The 19,147-nt window shown below is 36.7% G+C and overlaps 1 protein-coding gene across 1 annotated transcript; it reads right to left on the bottom strand.

Annotated features, from left to right (window-relative positions):
* Window positions 1-2,046: 2,046 nt before the first annotated feature.
* Window positions 2,047-8,069, bottom strand: LOC113343866 (protein NLP9-like). The gene is made up of 5 exons (XM_026587969.1): window positions 6,575-8,069; window positions 5,911-5,955; window positions 5,051-5,791; window positions 4,106-4,229; window positions 2,047-3,389 (listed from the first exon to the last, which is right to left on the bottom strand). The coding sequence occupies exons 1-5, from the start codon at window positions 7,547-7,549 to the stop codon at window positions 2,320-2,322; spliced, it is 2,955 nt and encodes a 984-aa protein (XP_026443754.1). The 5' UTR covers window positions 7,550-8,069; the 3' UTR covers window positions 2,047-2,319.
* Window positions 8,070-19,147: the final 11,078 nt, after the last annotated feature.

Genomic DNA, 19,147 nt, shown 5'->3' with positions numbered 1-19,147 from the left:
TGATACGAGCTTTTCAGTTAACTCTCTAACTTGAATAGAGTTTTGATTACTCCTATTTCTAGTTATAACAGCAAGTTGGGCCTGAATCCTAGAAATCTGAGTATTAATATTGCCAAGAAGATTTATAGGGAATCTAAAAGCATAAAAGCCAGAAAAATTAGAACCCCATTTATCTTTTATCAAGAAGGCTATTATTGGGGCCTCACACTCCATTAGAGGGACTTCACTTGGATTCTTAGTGTCCAAAAAAGAGGTTATGGGATATCCTAACACATAAATAAAATGTCTAGATTACCCTTGAACTAAATTAAAAATTTAAAAACCTAATTTTTTCTATTCTAATTCACAATAAAACTGCTCCTCTTCCTTCTCAATAATTTTACTTCAATTCACTTCATCGTTGCGATTACGTCTAGGTTCGCCAACCGTAATTTCAGTTTTTGAAGAACTTACGTCCAGGTTTGAATGAATTCAAACCGTAGAATTAGCTTGCATGTTGGTTTACGTCTAGGTTTCTCTTCATTCCAACCGTAGAAATTGAAATCACGTCCAGGTTCCTTTTAATTCCAAACTGTAGAAAATGAATTTACGTCCAGGTTTATCTTATATGCTAATCTAGATGTAATTCTTCCTGGATGTTTTAGAAGAAGCTTCAAATTGGATTACGTCTAGGTTCGTGATGTAATTTTTCCAGACGTAATCTTCTACGTCTAGGTTCGCGAAGTAAACTTTCCAGACATAATCTTCTACGTCTAGGTTCGTGAAATTTTTTTCCAGACGTATTCTCCCACGTGTGGGTTTCTGAAGTGTTTGGCATGACATATTACCAATCGTAATTCAATTTTGTCTTATTGGAAACCAGTTACGGTTTGGAGTTCTTCCAAAACCTAGACGTAAACCTAAATTACGGTTGGCAACGAAGCTAAACCCAACCGTAATTTTCCATGAAAGTCTAAAAATCTCAAACTTTTTGCGTACTTAAGCTAGTTTTGAGCGAAATTGAACCCATAGGAGATAGTTTAGAGGTGTACCTGTTGATTTTCAACCATTGGTTCTTCACTTTGTTGATTTATTTCTTCAATTGGTTGAGATTCATCATCACTTTATGTTAAACCTCTCTACCATCTAACAAATCATCCATCTCTTGGTCTCCAACATGAGGAATGTAAAACTTGTTTTCTCTATCATACAAAGATTCACCCACCTCGAATTGATAACTTGTTTCATCCATTTTTGTTGAGTGAATCAAAAAAATCTAGGTTTTGAAAGAAATCTTCAATTTTTTTCTTTTTCCTCTTCTCTCTAGTTTTTTTTCCCACAAAAACTTTGTCCCAAAATTAACAAAATTCATCTTCTTAGTTTAATTAGATAATAATTAAATTAAATTAAAATTAACTACATAAGGGTTGTTTGGTCATTACAACATTATTTGAGATAAGGGGTTTTTGATATTACTAATGGGTGATCCGTTTTTTTCCTATTAGGTGACGCCCCTCTAATGAAGGGTGACACCCCAATAATAGCCTTCTTTATCAATGTGGAGCAAGTGGAATCATTGAGCCATACCTCATTGACTCTAAAAGGATTTTTACTTGAGTTACCATTTTAAAGGTAACAAGCATAATAGGGCAATGATCACTGCCAAGAGTAGTTAAATGATAAACAATAGCATTGTTAAAATTATTAGACCAGATATAATCTTGTCGTGTAAAATATTATTTATTTATTTATTTCATGATTTTGTGATATTAATCAAGAGCGTTTTCCTCCTCTTCTTCCCGCTACAAATTGTTTGCATAGAAAACCTATTTATTTGTAGAAGTGTGCAATTGCCCACTTTCTATATTGAAGAACTTTCCTTTTAGAGTTAGCCCCCAAGATTTAGGGTAGTCCATGAAATAGGGTTCTGAGGAAAGAAGAATTGTGGAATCTAGGGAAATTGCTAAAGACGACCCTGGGTTCTTCATCTCTGAAATAGAAGATATTAAAAACTAAACAAAATGATGGAACTCTGAAAAGCAGAAAAAAAGAAAAATCACAAAACCGTGCCGAAAAACGGATTCTAGTTCTTTCATAACTCTTCATGAACCTAAGCTTTTATCATTCTGTACATAAAACAACAGCGCAGTACTCTGATGCATTATTATTCCTTCATAAGAGAATGTACATATGTATATTTTTTACATCAACCAAGGGATATTATGAATCCCTCCCAACAACAAAAACAAACCGGTAAAAGTGATTCTACATCTGCCTTAGCCCTAGAGACAATCTTATCGGTTCGGGATGAAAACTTGTTCTCGCGAAATTTTAACCATCTCATGTGATCAAGCAATTGCTACTAACAGAGCTACCCATTACGCAAGGAACATCTCGCACAACAAGTTTCATACTGCGAGACCCGATAGTTTCTAGTATCTCCAAACACTCTTCTAAATCAGATTCACTCACCAACATAACCCACTCTTGCTCATCATCCAAGTACTTGAGCTGAAATGTCCCAGTTGATAATTTGAATCTCTTCCCTACTTCTTCAAACAACTGCTGACATCCAGCAAAAGGTTCAAACTTGAAACGCACTGTATCTTCTTTATAAGTAGCCTTCACTGTAATTGCAGATTCGCTACTTGCAGATGATTTGCTTTTAGAAGTATTCTGAGTGTGCAGGGAGCTGGATGTGCAGCCATTCACCATTGAGCCTGAACCGTTGGATGAACCAGTCGTGTCTGAACATGTTGGTTGGTTGTGCTCAACTACCCCATCATACGCCTCGATGCCCATATCCATCTCATCAACTGCTAACTTAGAAGTGGTCTCAACAGCACATGCACCTCCATTGTTCGAAATCCACCCTTCACACCTCCGTTTTGCAAAATAAGAGCTTTGTGAGACATCTTCAATAGATTCCCAAGGCATACTTTCAATACCAACTTCTTGTAACGGTCCGGAGCCTAGTTCAACAAGAGGGATATTGGAGTTCCCTTTCTCCACTTTGCAAGTATGATTAAGAAGCATACGACCTATACTCCCAAGTTGGGATCTACCCATTGTGCACCCATCATCTTCCAACTTCACAACACCGTTCTCACACTCGATGTAAGGAACTGAACTAACTGAAATTACATCTTGGCCTCCTGAATCTGAATTTTTAGTAGTCTGTTGTTTGTGTGAGAAAAAGCTGTTGTGTGCATCGTGGTCTGGGGTGAAGGTGGCTGCTGCTACAAGCCCCCCAGTGATAGGATCAAACTTCAACCCTCCTTCAACTCCTTGGACTGAATCAATCACGGTCTTTATTTTCCTTAAAGATCGATTCACCTTGTTTATTTTGCGAGATGGCCATCTCGAGATTCCATGCTGTCTGCATATCCGTTTCAACGTAGTAGGGCATACTGCAGATACAAGGATCCAATAATTAATGGTTTTCAACTACAATTATACATGATTTCTCCAAAATAACCAACATTTGCATTAAAGCATACGAACTGTAATCGTCTTTGTTTGATATCTAACATGTGCAAACACAATTTTGTGAGGGTTCTCTTTGAATGATGATAATTCACAGTTCATAAAGCAAATGTTAACATAACAAGACGACAAGACTTTCAATACCATGCCATTCATTTTAAACCAACGTGAACCTAATCAACTCTGAAGAAATTGGGGAGTGTGACAAAAAGAAATGAAAAAAGATGGTCTGAGATGCAAAATCTCTTCTAATTATACCCAGGTTAGCATGTTTTTTGGTCATTGCTTCGAATAAAATTGTGAAAGAATCGACGTGTGCATTCAGGAGATTTAGGTTAAGATAGAAATGCGTTCAATCGACAAAGTATACTTCTTTTCCCATTTAGTGTACTCCTCAAACTTTAGCACTTGTTTTTACAGATCCACTATAAGTTACCAAAATCAGATAGTTACAGCATTCAGACATGCCAATATAGTTTCACAGACATGTGGTAAAAACTAAATAAGCATGGTGTGGGAAGATTAAGGTATGACTTAGCTCCTCGGCTACCCCCAATCGTAATGAATCGATATGAAAATTGCACATGGTCTAGTCATATTGAGGCAAACACATGGACAAATGTGCAACAAGCAGTCTTACCACCAATGGCTTTTGCCGCATCCTTGAGGCTCCCAGAAAAGTATTGCTGAAGAACACTTAAGCTGATATTCTTCTCAGTTGTAGTTTGCCTTTTCTCCCGCTGTCTTTTTAAGCCGCTCACCATCTATAATATCAATTAAGGCATAGTCAGCATATAAAATATACATAACATCGTAAGGGTAAGAAAAAAAACTAATGAAACAAACCACAGAAAACAAAACAAGGGGAGTTTTTGGATTGCTCAGATTTTATGGGTCAACAAGATTCACATAACCGTTGACAGAAACATTTAACTGGATATGCAACGAATTGGAGAACCCCACACTGCAAAGAATCAATAAAACAATCACAGAGGAAACCGCTACACTACACCATGTCGACATTCAGAGACAAAACCTCATCCAATCAAATACTATAATTGTATGACCTAACCAATTTGAATATAAGAAGATTTTCCAAGTACGGAAAGTACAAGTTCCATTAACTAACTTCACACAAAGAACTCTATTATTTAACTTAAGACTTCATCGTTGAAAAAGCAACCATGTATAAAGGAACATGTAGATCGTAAAAGCAGTGTCCGACCATATGGAATGGACAGATTCATTGGCCCTTCCAGATAATAGCTCCACAACCATCGGACAGGAATGCACTTTCACAGACTCACTGTTGGGACCAACAGATAACAATATCTTACATACCCTACTTACATACTATGACTTCATCGTCAGATGAGAAAGCCTGGTAATCTCATTAAAACACAAAAAATCTCCAGATTTTCAGTGAGAAAATGAGAATCACAAGCTACCTTTGCTGATGACATGCAAACTTCCTAAACTGAACAGCTATCATACCATTACAATCAAACAAGAAAGACAAGAGTACATACAAAGGGATGATGAAAATATATAAGAAAAGAAGAATAAATAGAGAGGATATAATCACCTGATCAGAGGACCTATCAGCTTCAGTGCCATCACTCATAGCATCAGACAGGTGCAAAGCCAGCCTTTCAGCTGAATCCGATCGGCAATCTGGGTTACCGGACAACATACTAGATGGTAAGTTTATTGGTGCTCCCTTTTGAATTCCTAGTTTTGACTCGTCCACACCTACTAGTTCTGCATTTGAGACAGTTCGCAAACTCCTACAAACCCTTTGCATTGTGTTAGAAAGACTATTTAACAACAGTTGTTGCTCTGCACTCCCTGTGCAATTGGTAGGGAGAAAAAACTCGAGTATGTAATCATCATCGCCAGTGTAAGTACTCCTTAGTCTGATTGCAACCGCAGCATTCAGACCGTACTTGCGTGAATGATGTACCAGAGGGTAATCTCTGATAGCATATTCCTTTACATCAGGGGAGAAGAAAGGATGATTCGATTGAAGTGCTCTTCCAGCAATACCTTGTCCTTTCTCGAGGAACTGTTCTGTACATGCATGCACAAACCCTTGCATATCTGTGTTATTCACATAGCACGCAGTATCCTCAACACACAGTACACTTTTTTCGCTAGAACTATTTTTATTCTCTCGCAAGGACATCTCAATATGTTCATTCTTTGCCACGTCCGGGTAGCTACAAGGAATCCATGTCAGAGCCAATGGTAGTCTATGTGCATGACAAGCAGCTCTTAGCACATCAACTATTTCTGCCAGCGCAGCTCTTTGGTTCTTTGAGAAGCACTGCAAAACAATGATTACCTTGTAGTTGGCAATTAGATTCCTCAGAACATCATAAATTCTGGTTATAACGCCACTTTCCATTAGCTCCTAAACTGGAAAGACATAGGCTTAATATATACCTGTGGATGAACTCGAGGTGGTGGAATGGTCTTCAAGTTCACAGACTGCAAAAGATCAAGCAGGGATTTCAGGATACAGTTCAGATTATAAGGATACTTTTCCATTTATGTAAGGAGTGTATTAAGGCACCACAAAATAAGGATGGAGGATGGTGAGTTGTAAAAACTTGGTAACAAGTAACCACAAAGCTACAGAAGTTAATTGTGAAACGCACACATAAACTAACTAATGCGGAAACAGAAATTACAGAAGAAATACCAGATATGTACTAAATTCAGTGATAGGTGGAAATATTATCAACAAATAAAAATTCACTAAATGGACCTAAATCTTTACTCTTTCATGAGTCTTTTCCCTCAAATGAGGATTCAGGATTGATGTCAGTTAAGCTACACATGCCATCAACGAGCAAAGACCTTAACAATCAACAGTTGATTACAGTTCTGATCTTTCCTAGTAGAACTTAACTATAATAAACCTAGAATCTGTTACGCATATTACGATATCCTTCGCTTCCGATAACAAACAAGTTAGTATGTCACCATTTAAAACTCAGACATGAGATTCGACTAGACTTTAAATCAATGAGCTTGACTAAATAAACATCACTATAACGAAGAAAATACTAGAAGTATAAATATAAGGAAAGCAATTTTTTTTTACCTGAAGAGCGCGGCAAACATTCTCAATCTCAGGATCAAAATTAGATTTTTCTTTCACAGTGACAAGCTCAAGGACAGCACAACAAGACTGGTCTTCCGGATTGATAATAGGTAATGCAAGAGATCCACGAACTTCATGATCAATTGCATATTTCAAGCGCAAGTACTCAACCATATTGTAATACATAACATTTGAAGTCCATTCAGGCAATTTAGAACTAAAAACACGACCAGGAAGTCCAGGATAACAACCAGGCTTCTCTTTAGCAGGAAATGTAAAGCCCCTCGATACTTCACGATATCCTTCGAGCATTTGATCTAACAAATAAGGTTGTTCACAAGTACTTAGGACAATCTCATTTCCCTGTGTCACAGGTACCCAAACTTGAGCAAGAATACCACCTCCAGACGAATCTTTAAACATCCCCAAAGCTTTCAGCATTCTTTCAGAAAATGTCCATGAAAGCGGCCTCGGAATCACAACATCTACCATCATATCACTCATTCTCACTGGAGACAATTCATTATTACTCAATTGCCCCCCATCAGAATCGTTCACATCTGTAGATTCATTCAATGGCAAATCAACTTGTGTAGTATCATCAACTTGTTGAAACACCAATTTATCAGAGAACGCCGCCGCATCTGGAGAACAACCACCACCACCACCACCACCATCAATCATAGGAAACACACATGAACTCTGTGAAGTGAAATTCAAAGGACTGAAAGTTACAAATCCATCAGAAATTGATGGAACAGAAAAACAATCAGGAGAACCACCACTACAGAATTCACCATCTCCACCACTATAATCGAAATTCATCAAGCCTGAGAAATTATTAAACGAATCCATTGAAATCTGATTACTACTATCTAAGAAACCCCCATCAATATGAACAGGAGCTGATGAAGAAGAAGAAGAAGAAGCCCAATAATTCACACCCTTATCTCTAACTGGGTAATTAAACTCCATTTCCAAAGCCCCTTTATCTCAGAAAACATAATCCTTTCCTCATTGGTTTGAGATTTGCAGAATAGCTCAGATTTTATAGCCCCCCATCTGCAGATAACTCCAGAAATAACCTTTTATTGATAGGCAATCTAAACCTTCGTCGATAAGAATACCGACCAAAACCAAGATTAACACTAGTGAATCAAACAGAAAACCCTCCCTCTGTAAGAAGAAATCAAAGTTTTCAATTAAAAGAAAACTTCAGAGATTCGTCCAGAAAAAAGGCTGAGATTTGATTTTTCTGCAACTTGAGATAGAAATTGAAACACGCTAAATCAAGCCAACACCGACTAAATTTATAATGAAGAAGAAGACGACGAGATTTTGCCGACGTATACCCTCGAAGCAGAGAGAGGACTTTGTAGCTGCACTACTAGACTACTCAATTTGGGGGAAATGAAAACCCTAGGAAATTGCGGCGATATTTAATACGGTAAAAAAAATATAATGTAATAAAAAAGAAAAAGAAATTAGTACCTGAAAATTTTACTAAAAAGGGAAATCTTTGTTGATTTGATCTCTCTGTTTGTTGTTGTACTTTGAAGAATTAAGTTGATGATGGAATTATATATAAGATTTTTGAAATTGTCACTTGGTTTGATTTTTCTGTAATATTTTTAGTAAATTTATGTCAAATTAATTATGGAAATGGAAAGAAAAATGAAGCAAATGGGTTTAGTTGGTAGTATAAAATTAGAGTTAAATACTTAAATAGCAATTATATGAACAAATTTTTGACCAGTAAATTTTTTATTGACCAACATGGTGATTTTAATAAATAAAATTATATAATTGGTTTCAACTTTTTTTTTGGTTTCACATTAGGGTTATTTGGGATATAATTGGTGTGGTGTGGTGTGTCGTTTATAGTGTTTAAACTTTGGTTAGTATTTGCCACTGTCATCTGTTTATATTATGAGCAGCAGTTCAGGCCGGGAACTGTACGGTGCATCTTCATTTTCATTTAAACAAAAAATGGCCGCCACAAGAAATTACTCCCTCCGTCTCTAAAAAATAAGTAGGTTTGTGTATAAATTTACACACAAATCTGTCTATTATTTTGAAACGGAGATGGTAAATAATTCAGGAATGCATGGCGATATCATGACCGACAACATGTGCATTCTACGTTGTGTCTTTTCTCCGTATATTCATCACTGTCTGCTTCTGAATCCACTTGCCAGTTAGCTCACATTAATTATGTATCCTTATACAGTGGCATTAATATCTTTTTTCTATCACTTCCGTTTTAATCCTGACTCCATAACTGGTTCTTGGATTTAAGTATTTAACGCATGCAACATATTCTTTGTATTTTATCAGAGCATAGGTATACTTTACAGTTTACAATTATTTTTTTTTTGAAAAAGAAAGGATATATTGAAAAAAAAAAAGATATTTACAAGGTCATCAGACCAACAACGAAAAGAATAAAAGAAACTTCAAGCTCATGATATCCTCCCATTGAGTCATACTCCGGGTTGCAGAATACTTTTTAAAGATTTCCGTTGACGATCTCCAAAGGTAAATCCATTGCTTAATGGCAATCTCCAGTTCATACATTACAGTTTACAATTACAATGGTCCGTCATCTAATATTTTGTGAACCCAAGCTAGACAGAAAATCCAGCCGATGGATCTTAAAAATATCACTCGAGGCAGTCAAATCTTTTAGACCATGACATTTTTTGTTTGAGCCTTTGAGATTTTAGCTTAAGATATCCCCTACTATATCCTATCTCCTATCATATTCCCATACCTAGAGCTCATTCCCAAGCAATAATGGCCCTTAAAAATGAGATAGATCTGTTCCAAACAATTTTCATCTTTTTCAATCACAATCTCGTTCTTTCTTGATTATCTTCCATTTTCCACCACCACTTCATGGATGGACCACTTTAATACGGTAACATGTTTTCCACACAAAACTGGAAATATGACTTATGTCGACGTTAGGCGAACATGTGCTTGTAGATTTAGGTTTCAAACAACCAAGAATTTCAACTTTCACATCGAGGGACCGGGAAGAATTCTCCCAGATTAGAAGGAGAAGAATTTACAAATGCATAAAGGAGAAGGATTGGGGGTATCAGTTTACTCGGAAGAGTATCAAATCCCATAATATAGAAAAATAAAAAAAACCTTTTATCTTATATAAAATTTGACAACCTTCCCCAGTAAACTAATATACCCATTTGTAGCGATAGAAAAAAGCAAGTAAAAATTGCAAAAGCATAATATCTCAAAGAAGCACAGTGTGTGCGAAAATAATTATGCAAGCTTAAACCAGGTTTAACTCAACCTCCAGGAATCATATTCATGATATAGTTTTGATAGGACAACAAGTCATGGATGGGTTGTCTGGAACATCCAATCTACCTGCAATTTGTACTTCTTCTCTTTCGATTGCTTTGATGTTGATCGTGATCTCACCACCACGATTCAGGTCAACTATCCGATATTATCATTCAAAAAGAGGTCAAAGTTGAGAATTCATGAGAATATATATAATTGCTCAAATATGGACCTAATGATGATGTTAGCAGCTAGGCATTAATGGCAATGGCATCCATATACCTCCACCACCTTACAAAGAAATGATTATATTGTTGTTTTAAGTTATTGGCGAACAAAGTTTGTGGATAATTCATCACTTCCAAATAGAAAATGTTGATAATTAGTGGCTCCAGAAATTAGTAAGTGATTTTAAGATACAAATATTAATTATAAAATAGCACTTCACCATTTGTGGTTGGCCACTTGAAATTGTTGGTGGCTATGCCACGAGATCCGAGGTTTGAGTTGCACTTGCATCAGAGTCTGGGGACATTTCTTTGCCAACTTAGCTGGCCTTGGAGGTAGGATGCCTCTTTTCATCCAAGAGGTTTTTTCAACAATAAAAAATTGCTATGTTAGAATGGCCTTTGCCTTGTTAATTGTTATATACGAATTGTTAATTTTCTCCCCACAAAAATGCAACCCTAGCTACCAAAAGATTTTGCTAGACTGTATGATCCTCATCTAATAGTAATTTATACAACAAAGTACCAAACACCAGAAAATATCTGTACCTTCAGGAGGAAAAAACCCTAAACTAAAAGCCTAGTCATGATACTTGACAAATATCTGTGGTATCTTCAAGTACTAACATCGTGTTTTAGAATAAAATTTTCTTGGTCTTACAATGGTCTTTTCGCAATCGATTTTGGCCATTAAACAAAGGAAAAGAAATCAAGTTTAGATGCCAAAAACATAAAATGCCAAGAAAATAAATAAAACATAACTTACGAGAAAAAGAGTGACGAATCCAAATCCTGATTGATTGATTAAGGTAGTTGTAATTATCATCAACATCTAGATTAGCAAATTAAAAATGGGCCTAATTATTAGTACTAACGGTCTTGATTGCAGTAGGACGACAAATATGTCCACTTGGTGGACCTATGAGAGAATTTAGAAGGGATTGATTGTATGTCATTTTCCTGAACTTTTTATGGGTCTCATATTGTAGCTTCTAAGGGCACAAAATGTCATGCATTGCACTGTGTAAGAGTCATTAAAATCATCAGTCATATAAAGGGAGAATCATTTTAGGGCAAATATCTCCATTTTTGAAGATTAAGACCCCATGCATTTTTGCCATGGGTCCTGTGTTTTGTGAGATTCACGTGGGATACGTAAATTTTGAAGACTTTCTAAAGATGTGAAGGGAACCTAGAGCTCACCCTGAAAAAGAAAGAAAAAAAAAGCGAGATGAGCTGAAAATCTCTACATTTTAACACCATGACATGGTGGTGAACCACGTAGAATTTGATAACCTCTTGTACTAACCTTGCAAATCAGTGTGTAAAATTATTGCATCGAGTATGTGAGCTATGGGGAATTATTTTGCATAAATGAAGAAGTCACGAGCTACTTATGCAAAATAATTTTACATAAGTAAAAAAGGGATTTGTTGAGACACCAAAATTCTACCAAATCTTCTAGCAAACTCAAAGTAGTGTATGTGCATAACGCATTTCTCTAATGAGATTTCAGATACAGTCTGCCGGGAGTAAAGAATCCCCAGGATATCCGTAAGATGTGCACACCTTCGCTTGAATAAATAGACAGAAATTGAAGATTTGGGGTCATGCAATCTTCAACATTGATGCATGGCATTTGAAATTTTGAAACCTGTCTTTGACTTCTCTGTCCACCCATTGTCGACCGTCCTTCTCCTGTCCAGGATGAGCTTCTCCACCTAATTTTTCCATTTTTATGCTAATAAATAACAACAACCTAAGGCCAGCCTGAAACATGTCTGCAAATTATTACCTACATATTTTCGTAATACTTTAGGTGAAAGAAAGAATAATCCTCTCCAAAAGAGTTGGAACGAGAATGTTTAATTAGAGGTAGAAAACTTCAGCTTCATCAAAAAATAGAAGTCAATCTCAAAGATTAAAAGCAAAAAACAGTAGTCTATCTCAAAGATCAAAAGCAAAAAATAATATATGTTTTATAAAAAATTAATCTCTTTATTTTGAAAAGTTATTCGGAAAATAATTTCTTAAAATGTATAAAAACACATTGCCTTGCCAGCCACAAAATCATTTTTGACTTCGCGATCTGAATTTTCACATGGAAAGCTAACGATACTCGAATTTTATTTAGGAATATTTCGGAAAATGCTAAAATCAGGACAACTATCATGGACTAAATCTGGGATAATCAATTCAGACTTTTGATCATTCACATTTCCACTCCGCTGCCAATCTCAATGCTAAAATTATTTCCCTCTTCACTTTTCAGATTGTGTCACGTGGTGTCCCAAATCTAAACCAGCCCCTGGTATTGCGGCTATAGCAAGGTCGGAAAAAATTCTTAAGGACATGTATACCACAAAAGTTCAGATAAAATTGGTGACTCGATTAAATACTCGGTAGGAATACACCCAAGCCAATAAATGGTCACATGTTCTCGTTGTATCCCTTTGCTTCCGTAGTAGTTGTTGAGTAACAAAAGTCCAGAGCATAAAATGGCAAAATATCTGTACTGGCGTAACATGATGGCACTGAACCATAGCCTATAATTGTAACTGTTGTTATTTTATTTCCGTCGGAGATAAGACAGTAGTTGAGTTAAGGTTACATAGTGTGAACGTAATATACTAGGAACACGTGTGAAATAATTATTAGACGATGATAATTATAGATCTGGAATCTTATAATGATAAGAATCATTGCAGATTCCAAAGATTTCTTTGTCTTTTTCTACAGATTCAAATTCTGACGTCGCCACCTATGAACCAGAGCTGTCTACCGACCTAAGAGCCCTATGGCTATAACCTACGACTCAATATTTTTTTCATTCTGTTTAATCTTACTGTTCTTTCATTAAGCAAAGTGTCGTCCATGTTAGTTTATAAATTTTACTATTAAAGAATGAATCTCCACCTTATAGGGATGGACAGTGGACAACCACTACATGCAGTAAAAACTACAGGGTTTTGATGAAACTTGAAACACATCCTTGATCCTTCTATCTTTTCTTCACACATGGTTGACATCAGATAATCCGGTTTGGAATAAAAATAACCAGGAGAATCCAGTGGTGGATATGAGCTGCCAGTTACCTCACGTATGTTGGCTCATTAAAAGTTTCAATCTGACACGTTATGGTTCATTACGTCAAACCACTGGTGACTGATGTTAGTGTAGTGTGCTTGCTTTGATCACTAAATGCGGCATGAGTGGGACGTACATCCATTGATATATAGTTGGATAATGGAACACACCGGAGCTAGATAGCCGCTATTATTAGCCACTAGTAACCGATTATTATCTCTGACTCTTTGAATAACAACAAATAAGCATACGGCAAAGCGACGTAGACGCATGCACACGACATCCGGGTTCATTTTTAGTGTATTTAAAGGCTAGTTAATTATGCATAAGGGCGGGCTAAGTCCACTGCATTGCGTACCGAGAGAGCTCGAGAGCGACACTATAGTAACAATGTTCCGTTTTGGTAACGTCTTGATCAAAATAGAATAAATATCTCGGGAAAAAGTCGTTATTGTATACCAGAAGTTGGAGCATGATGTAAGCTAAAGATTACATGTATTTTTGGGTAACTTTAGACAAGGGTGGAGCTAGAAACCTTGCTATGGGAGATACATAGTTTTACCGTGGGTTTGGTTAAGCATAAATAGACTTGGAAGTTCAATTTCGAAGAAAAATTTAACCTTCCATTGCACGCCCATGCTCCAACCTGTCTCTGCCCCTATTTAGACTACTAATTTAGTGGTGAGTATCATTCGTATGTTTAGAGTACACAAAATCATAAATAACATCGTGGACTGATGAGTGTCATCAGTTTTTATCAGATGATCTGCTATTTTTTAATATGATAGTAAGATTGTTGGATAATAACGGTAGGTAAACATGAAACTGAAGCTTAAAATTTGTCAGCATCGTATATCATATATAAAATAAAATCCAAACAATCATATCATTCTTAGGGTTGATATTGCATTTTCTTGCGTAGGTACGATGTCTCTGGCTCGAAGACTCTCCGACCGCTAATTATACTGTCATTACACGTTGCATGGGTAATTCAAGACTGACATATCAATACTAAGTACAGTTTTTACGTTGTTTAATTCACTGAACTAGATTTATTTCCTCAAACTTGACTTTATTGATGATTTAATTAATATCCTAATTCCCAAGGATCAATGATAGTGAGTCAAAATAGATTCACTTCAGACACCAGTATCTATGGAATCTTAAAGTTTACTCAAAAAAAAAAAAAAAAAAAAAAAAAGCACCAGCACAGTGTTGTTTCCGAGTAAACCTGCATAAAATAAGTACTTGTAACTTGTGTACTAAACATGTAATTTATGGTTGATCTTTTGCCTGTTTAAAAGGAAGCCAAGCATAATCGAAATGCATATATGCGTGTAGTTTTGCCTGTTGGCGTTGAAGCTCTCAAAGTTTGAAGAACTTTTTCATGCGTGCTTTCTACTTACTAGCCAGTATATCAGTATTATATCAGGCATGAGTACTGTATTATATTACTGAATATACTATATCGATACACGATATGGTAAACAATGATTCTAGAGCTTGTTTTCACAAAGAAAATATCTAGCTACTACTTCTTCTCACGTCTGTTACATCATCAAACCATAGACAGTTACAAATTATAGAAAGCCACAACTTGAGTGAGTATCATATTTATTTATATAAGTTAGCGCGTAGTAATAGATTCCTAATCTGCTTTGAATCTCTGGGATTCTCAAAATCCATTGCCAGCTACGTTCTACATTCAAAGCTGTCTGTTTCTTTTACCTATATCATGACCGAGTCTTTTTCTCGACTCCTTTAAGTAAAACACTTACGGACAACCTTAAGGATAACAGCAAGATTCTACACTAGCGACATATGAACTTCAGTTTTCTGCCACACAGAGAGATGTAAGTTGTCATACGATATTTATCTCATGAAGACACGTTAAGGTACGTCAAACTGGTATGACGCGGGTGCTTAATTAAGTTTTTTTTTTTGTCGACAAATTAAGGTAGTCAAACTAGTATGACGCGGGTGCTTAATTAAGGTTTTTTATTTTTTTTGTCGACAAATTAAAAATTTGAGGCTAACGAATTTCGAACTCAGATCAGTGGTATCATCACCCAGTGACTTTATCACTGTAGGCGGGTGCTTGCTTAAGTTAGAGTGGAACTACTGCATCGTCAATGGGACCGGTTTCGTTGTAATTCATATCGGCTCGTGGGGGTCTAGAGGTGAGAGAATGGGGTGCTTGAATGTGTGAAAGGTGGTGGCCGGTATCACCCATTTCAAACGGGAAACAAGTGCAGTTTATATTGCCAATGGTACAGGTGTTCGCGATCATATTCAATTTTATAACCCATTCTATTTCAAAATGCTAATCCCAACTGAGAATTATTCCGTGAAAATTCGCAACTGAGATCAGCAGTTGGGTCTACTTTGCGCTCAATAATAGAGGGCTTCCCAACTGCCGTCGGATGTCGCATTCCAGTATTCCACTGAAAGGCTGGTATTGTTGCAGTTACAGTTGCAATAAAGATTCCGAGACATATAAAATGCTAGTCATTGGAACAAATGTAAGCGCATCATCCCTGTTTGAGAACCAGAGAGGCTAGTTTAATTACTTATTGCATGGCAGGGTACACTATATAGTGAGTGGTTCCTACACTAATAACAAAGTTAGGCGTAAAGAAGGATACCAACCAGGTAAAATAATACTCTCAGATTCATTCTTTTTTATATTTTCCAAGTTGTACCACTGTTTTTGATACAGTCCATGCTATATTGACATTGTCATATTATTAGATGATGATACTAATGATATGAGTTTGAAACGTGTCATCATCCAATTCTTTATCGATTAAAATAAAAAGTTATTCTTGCGTGTTCTGGTCTAATTAAGGTTTCCGTGTCTGGAAGTTTAATACCTTAATCACACTTGTAGGTTAAAACAGAGTCTCATCTCACGTACGTGTGTCATCACCAAACACCAATTACCAGTTTTAGTAAGCGACTTGTATGTTACCTTATTATTGTCATTATTTTATGTACGTAAGTGGATAATTATAGATCTGAAATCATATTATGAATCTCCTTAAGATTCCAAATTCTTGACGCCAGCTTTAGGTTCAAAGCTCTTTCTCCTACCAATGTCGTGTACTATATGTTCCCGTTTAAGTAAACAGTACTTGGTGACAACCCAATAAGGAAAAAAATAAACACCAGAAGAAGTAGCAGTGGACTGGTGGTCCAACTGGGGACCAGGATATGGCAAGTTCTGATGATGGAGATGCTTTTCTTTTCGACTATTAACCGTGAATTAGTTCTTAAATAACAATACAAACTGTACTTGGAGAATTCTTGGACATGTTAAAGTTAAACAAAGCTTCTTTTTAAGTCTTCAAGTGTCCAACCACACTAGTAATGCGTGTAACCACTGGTAATGTGCGTGTGCTTGTTCAAATAAAGAAATAAGAATTACTAAATACAAGGTGTTCCCATGAACTGAGTGAGTGGAACAGGGTGTTGCCATGAGCTGAGTTGAATCTATCACTAAGTACAGTTTTGACGTTGTGTAATTTCACCCAAACTGGTTTTTTCCCCTTCAAACTTGACTTTATTGATAGCGTACGTAATATCCTAAGAATCAATAATAGTGAGTCAAAATGGAGTCACTTCAGATACCAAGACTCCTATGGAATCTCAAAGATTACTCGTCAAAAGTACCCCAGTATAATGGTGTTTCCCATATCTCTTCGGTGGGATGGCCAGTAAAATTTCCAAGAATTTCCCCATACATATCACCTCAACTCTCGTGTAAGTACTTGCAACTGGTGTACTAAACATGTAAATTTTATGGTCTCTCTTGTGCCAGTTTAGAAGGAAGCAAACCATAATCGAAATGCATATATGCGCGTAATTTTTGCCTGTTGACGTTGAAGCTTTCAATTTTGCAAAACTTCTTGTAGTTGTGAGAAATCTCACGACCACACCCTAGATGAAATGTATAGAACAATCTAAGTAAACTCCATAAGAATCACAAGAACATTCATTAAAATCTTTAACTTGGATACAAAAAGATAAAGAAACCCTAACTTCCTCTCCAAATAATCTTTCTCTCTCCTAAAAATCTTGTCTAAGCTCTCCCAAAAGATTTCTCACCCTATACAAGGTCGCTCGGCTCCTTATATAGGAGTTTACGTAGTGGATGACAGCTAATAAAGCCTTTATTTTCGGATTTGGCGTGAGTTATTAACGCACGCTTACATTGGCTCTTCTCGCACGTTCTCTTAATATCGCACAACTCTTCACACTTTATTCGTGATTAAGTTGATGTCATCTGATGTATCATTCCGGATATGCTATGTGCGGTCGCCTTCGCTCAGTCTTGAGGGTCATTACTTCGCATATCTAATAGGCGTGCGGTATTTTACTCCTACATTTTGCCTCTTATCATATCGTTCTTTTTAAAGAAAGAGCGATATGAGAAACTATGATCTATTATGTCGCACTCATTCACCTTTTCGTATTCTTTTCTGCCGACATATTTCCGTAATTTCATTTTAACCGTCTACACGTGTCGATTTCCTTCCTTTTCTACCGGCACGTCTTGATTTTAACCAGTCACCTTTTTTACCTATTTATTAACTGAAGTTGAGGAGAGATAATCTTTTCTCTTTTTACTTCGTCTTCCTTTCTCGTCTCTGTGAGTCCTCTGCAAATCTCCATTTTTCTCCACCCTCTCGAAGTATCTTCATCTTCGTCTTCTCGAAATCTCGACCTTGATTTTTCTACTGTTCTTATGGATCCTCACCCAAGGTTCGTATACTCTGTTGAAGTTGATCTTGTTTCTCTTTCTTTCAAATTTTCGACTACTGTTACTAATCTGTTGTTATTTTGATTCCCATACTGGTCATATGCAGAAAAAGCTCTTCCTCTGGTAATACCAAGATTACGGTTTCTAACCCTAGATCTTCTTCAAACTTGAAAGACGTAGAATCTCTCAAGAGGAAGCCCTCACATAACAAAGGAGTAAGAAATACTTTTTTCTTTTTTTGTAAAACAATATTGTTAACTCTATTTCTTATCTGCGTTGTTTTTCACAGGATTCCGATCACGAGATTGATGGCGGAAAAAATTTAATGATTAAGAGAGTTCGTAAATCCCCATCGCTCAACTCGGGTCTTATTTTTCCTGATTTTGGTTGTAAGGAGATCGATGTTCCTTCTCGTGCCAGCATTGATATTCCCGCGCAAGGTTTGATTGACTCTGCCCCTTCGAATATTTCTACTTATCCAAAGGAAATCCTTTCCCCTAAAGAGGATGCTCTAATCGAACATGGAATAAAGGAAGTCTCCGCCCCTGCGACTGTAACCGCATCAATGGTGGATCAGACCGTCTCTACCTTTGTGAATGTTCCGTTGTTTGCGAATATTCTCGCGTCTATGGAGAAGTTAACACTTCCGCACCTGTGGAGAATGCCAACATTTCCGCACCTGTGGAGAATGCCAACATTTCCGCACCTGTGGAGAACATTACTACTCCCTCTTCTGCGAATATCGCTTTTTCTGTATATGCTCCTTCTTCTTCTACATTCGCTTCCTTTTCTCTGGAGCCCATCTCTATTGATAGGGCAGTCTTGGAGGGAGTAAACTCTTCTTCTCAAGCTTTATCTGACATCATCAGTGCTGCTCACTCGTCCGTTGAAGATCCTTTTAAACTTCGTATTTGTAGTGCTCTGAGTAAGCTATTGTGCGATTTTCCACCAAACAAGGCAACAAGGAGTGAAATCTTTTCTCAGATCGATCCGACTGTCCACATCGCTCTTGATCTCTTGGTAAGTATTCTTTCGCATATATTTTTCAATTCGAAATGTTATAGTGCATATTCATTCTTATCTCATTTCCCTTTCAGGAATCTCATCGTCGTATGATTTTGGCTGAAGGATATTTTGAATCTAGTAACTCCATGCTAGAACTTTCTCGTCAGAACACTTCCTTAGAAA

The sequence above is a fragment of the Papaver somniferum genome, unplaced genomic scaffold (assembly GCF_003573695.1).
Source record: "Papaver somniferum cultivar HN1 unplaced genomic scaffold, ASM357369v1 unplaced-scaffold_7, whole genome shotgun sequence".
In the NCBI taxonomy this organism is placed as follows: domain Eukaryota; kingdom Viridiplantae; phylum Streptophyta; class Magnoliopsida; order Ranunculales; family Papaveraceae; genus Papaver; species Papaver somniferum.
Note: the sequence above shows the minus strand (reverse complement) of the source record. Positions and strands in the feature narration are given on the sequence as shown.

Coding starts and splice junctions, on each gene's coding strand:
- LOC113343866 (XM_026587969.1), bottom strand. CDS start 7,549: ATGGAGTTTAATTACCCAGTTAGAGATAAGGGTGTGAATTATTGGGCT. Junction 5,956..6,574: donor ATGTTTGCCGCGCTCTTCAG/GTAAAAAAAAAT, acceptor GATCTTTTGCAG/TCTGTGAACTTGAAGACCAT. Junction 5,792..5,910: donor CACCTCGAGTTCATCCACAG/GTATATATTAAG, acceptor ATTGTTTTGCAG/TGCTTCTCAAAGAACCAAAG.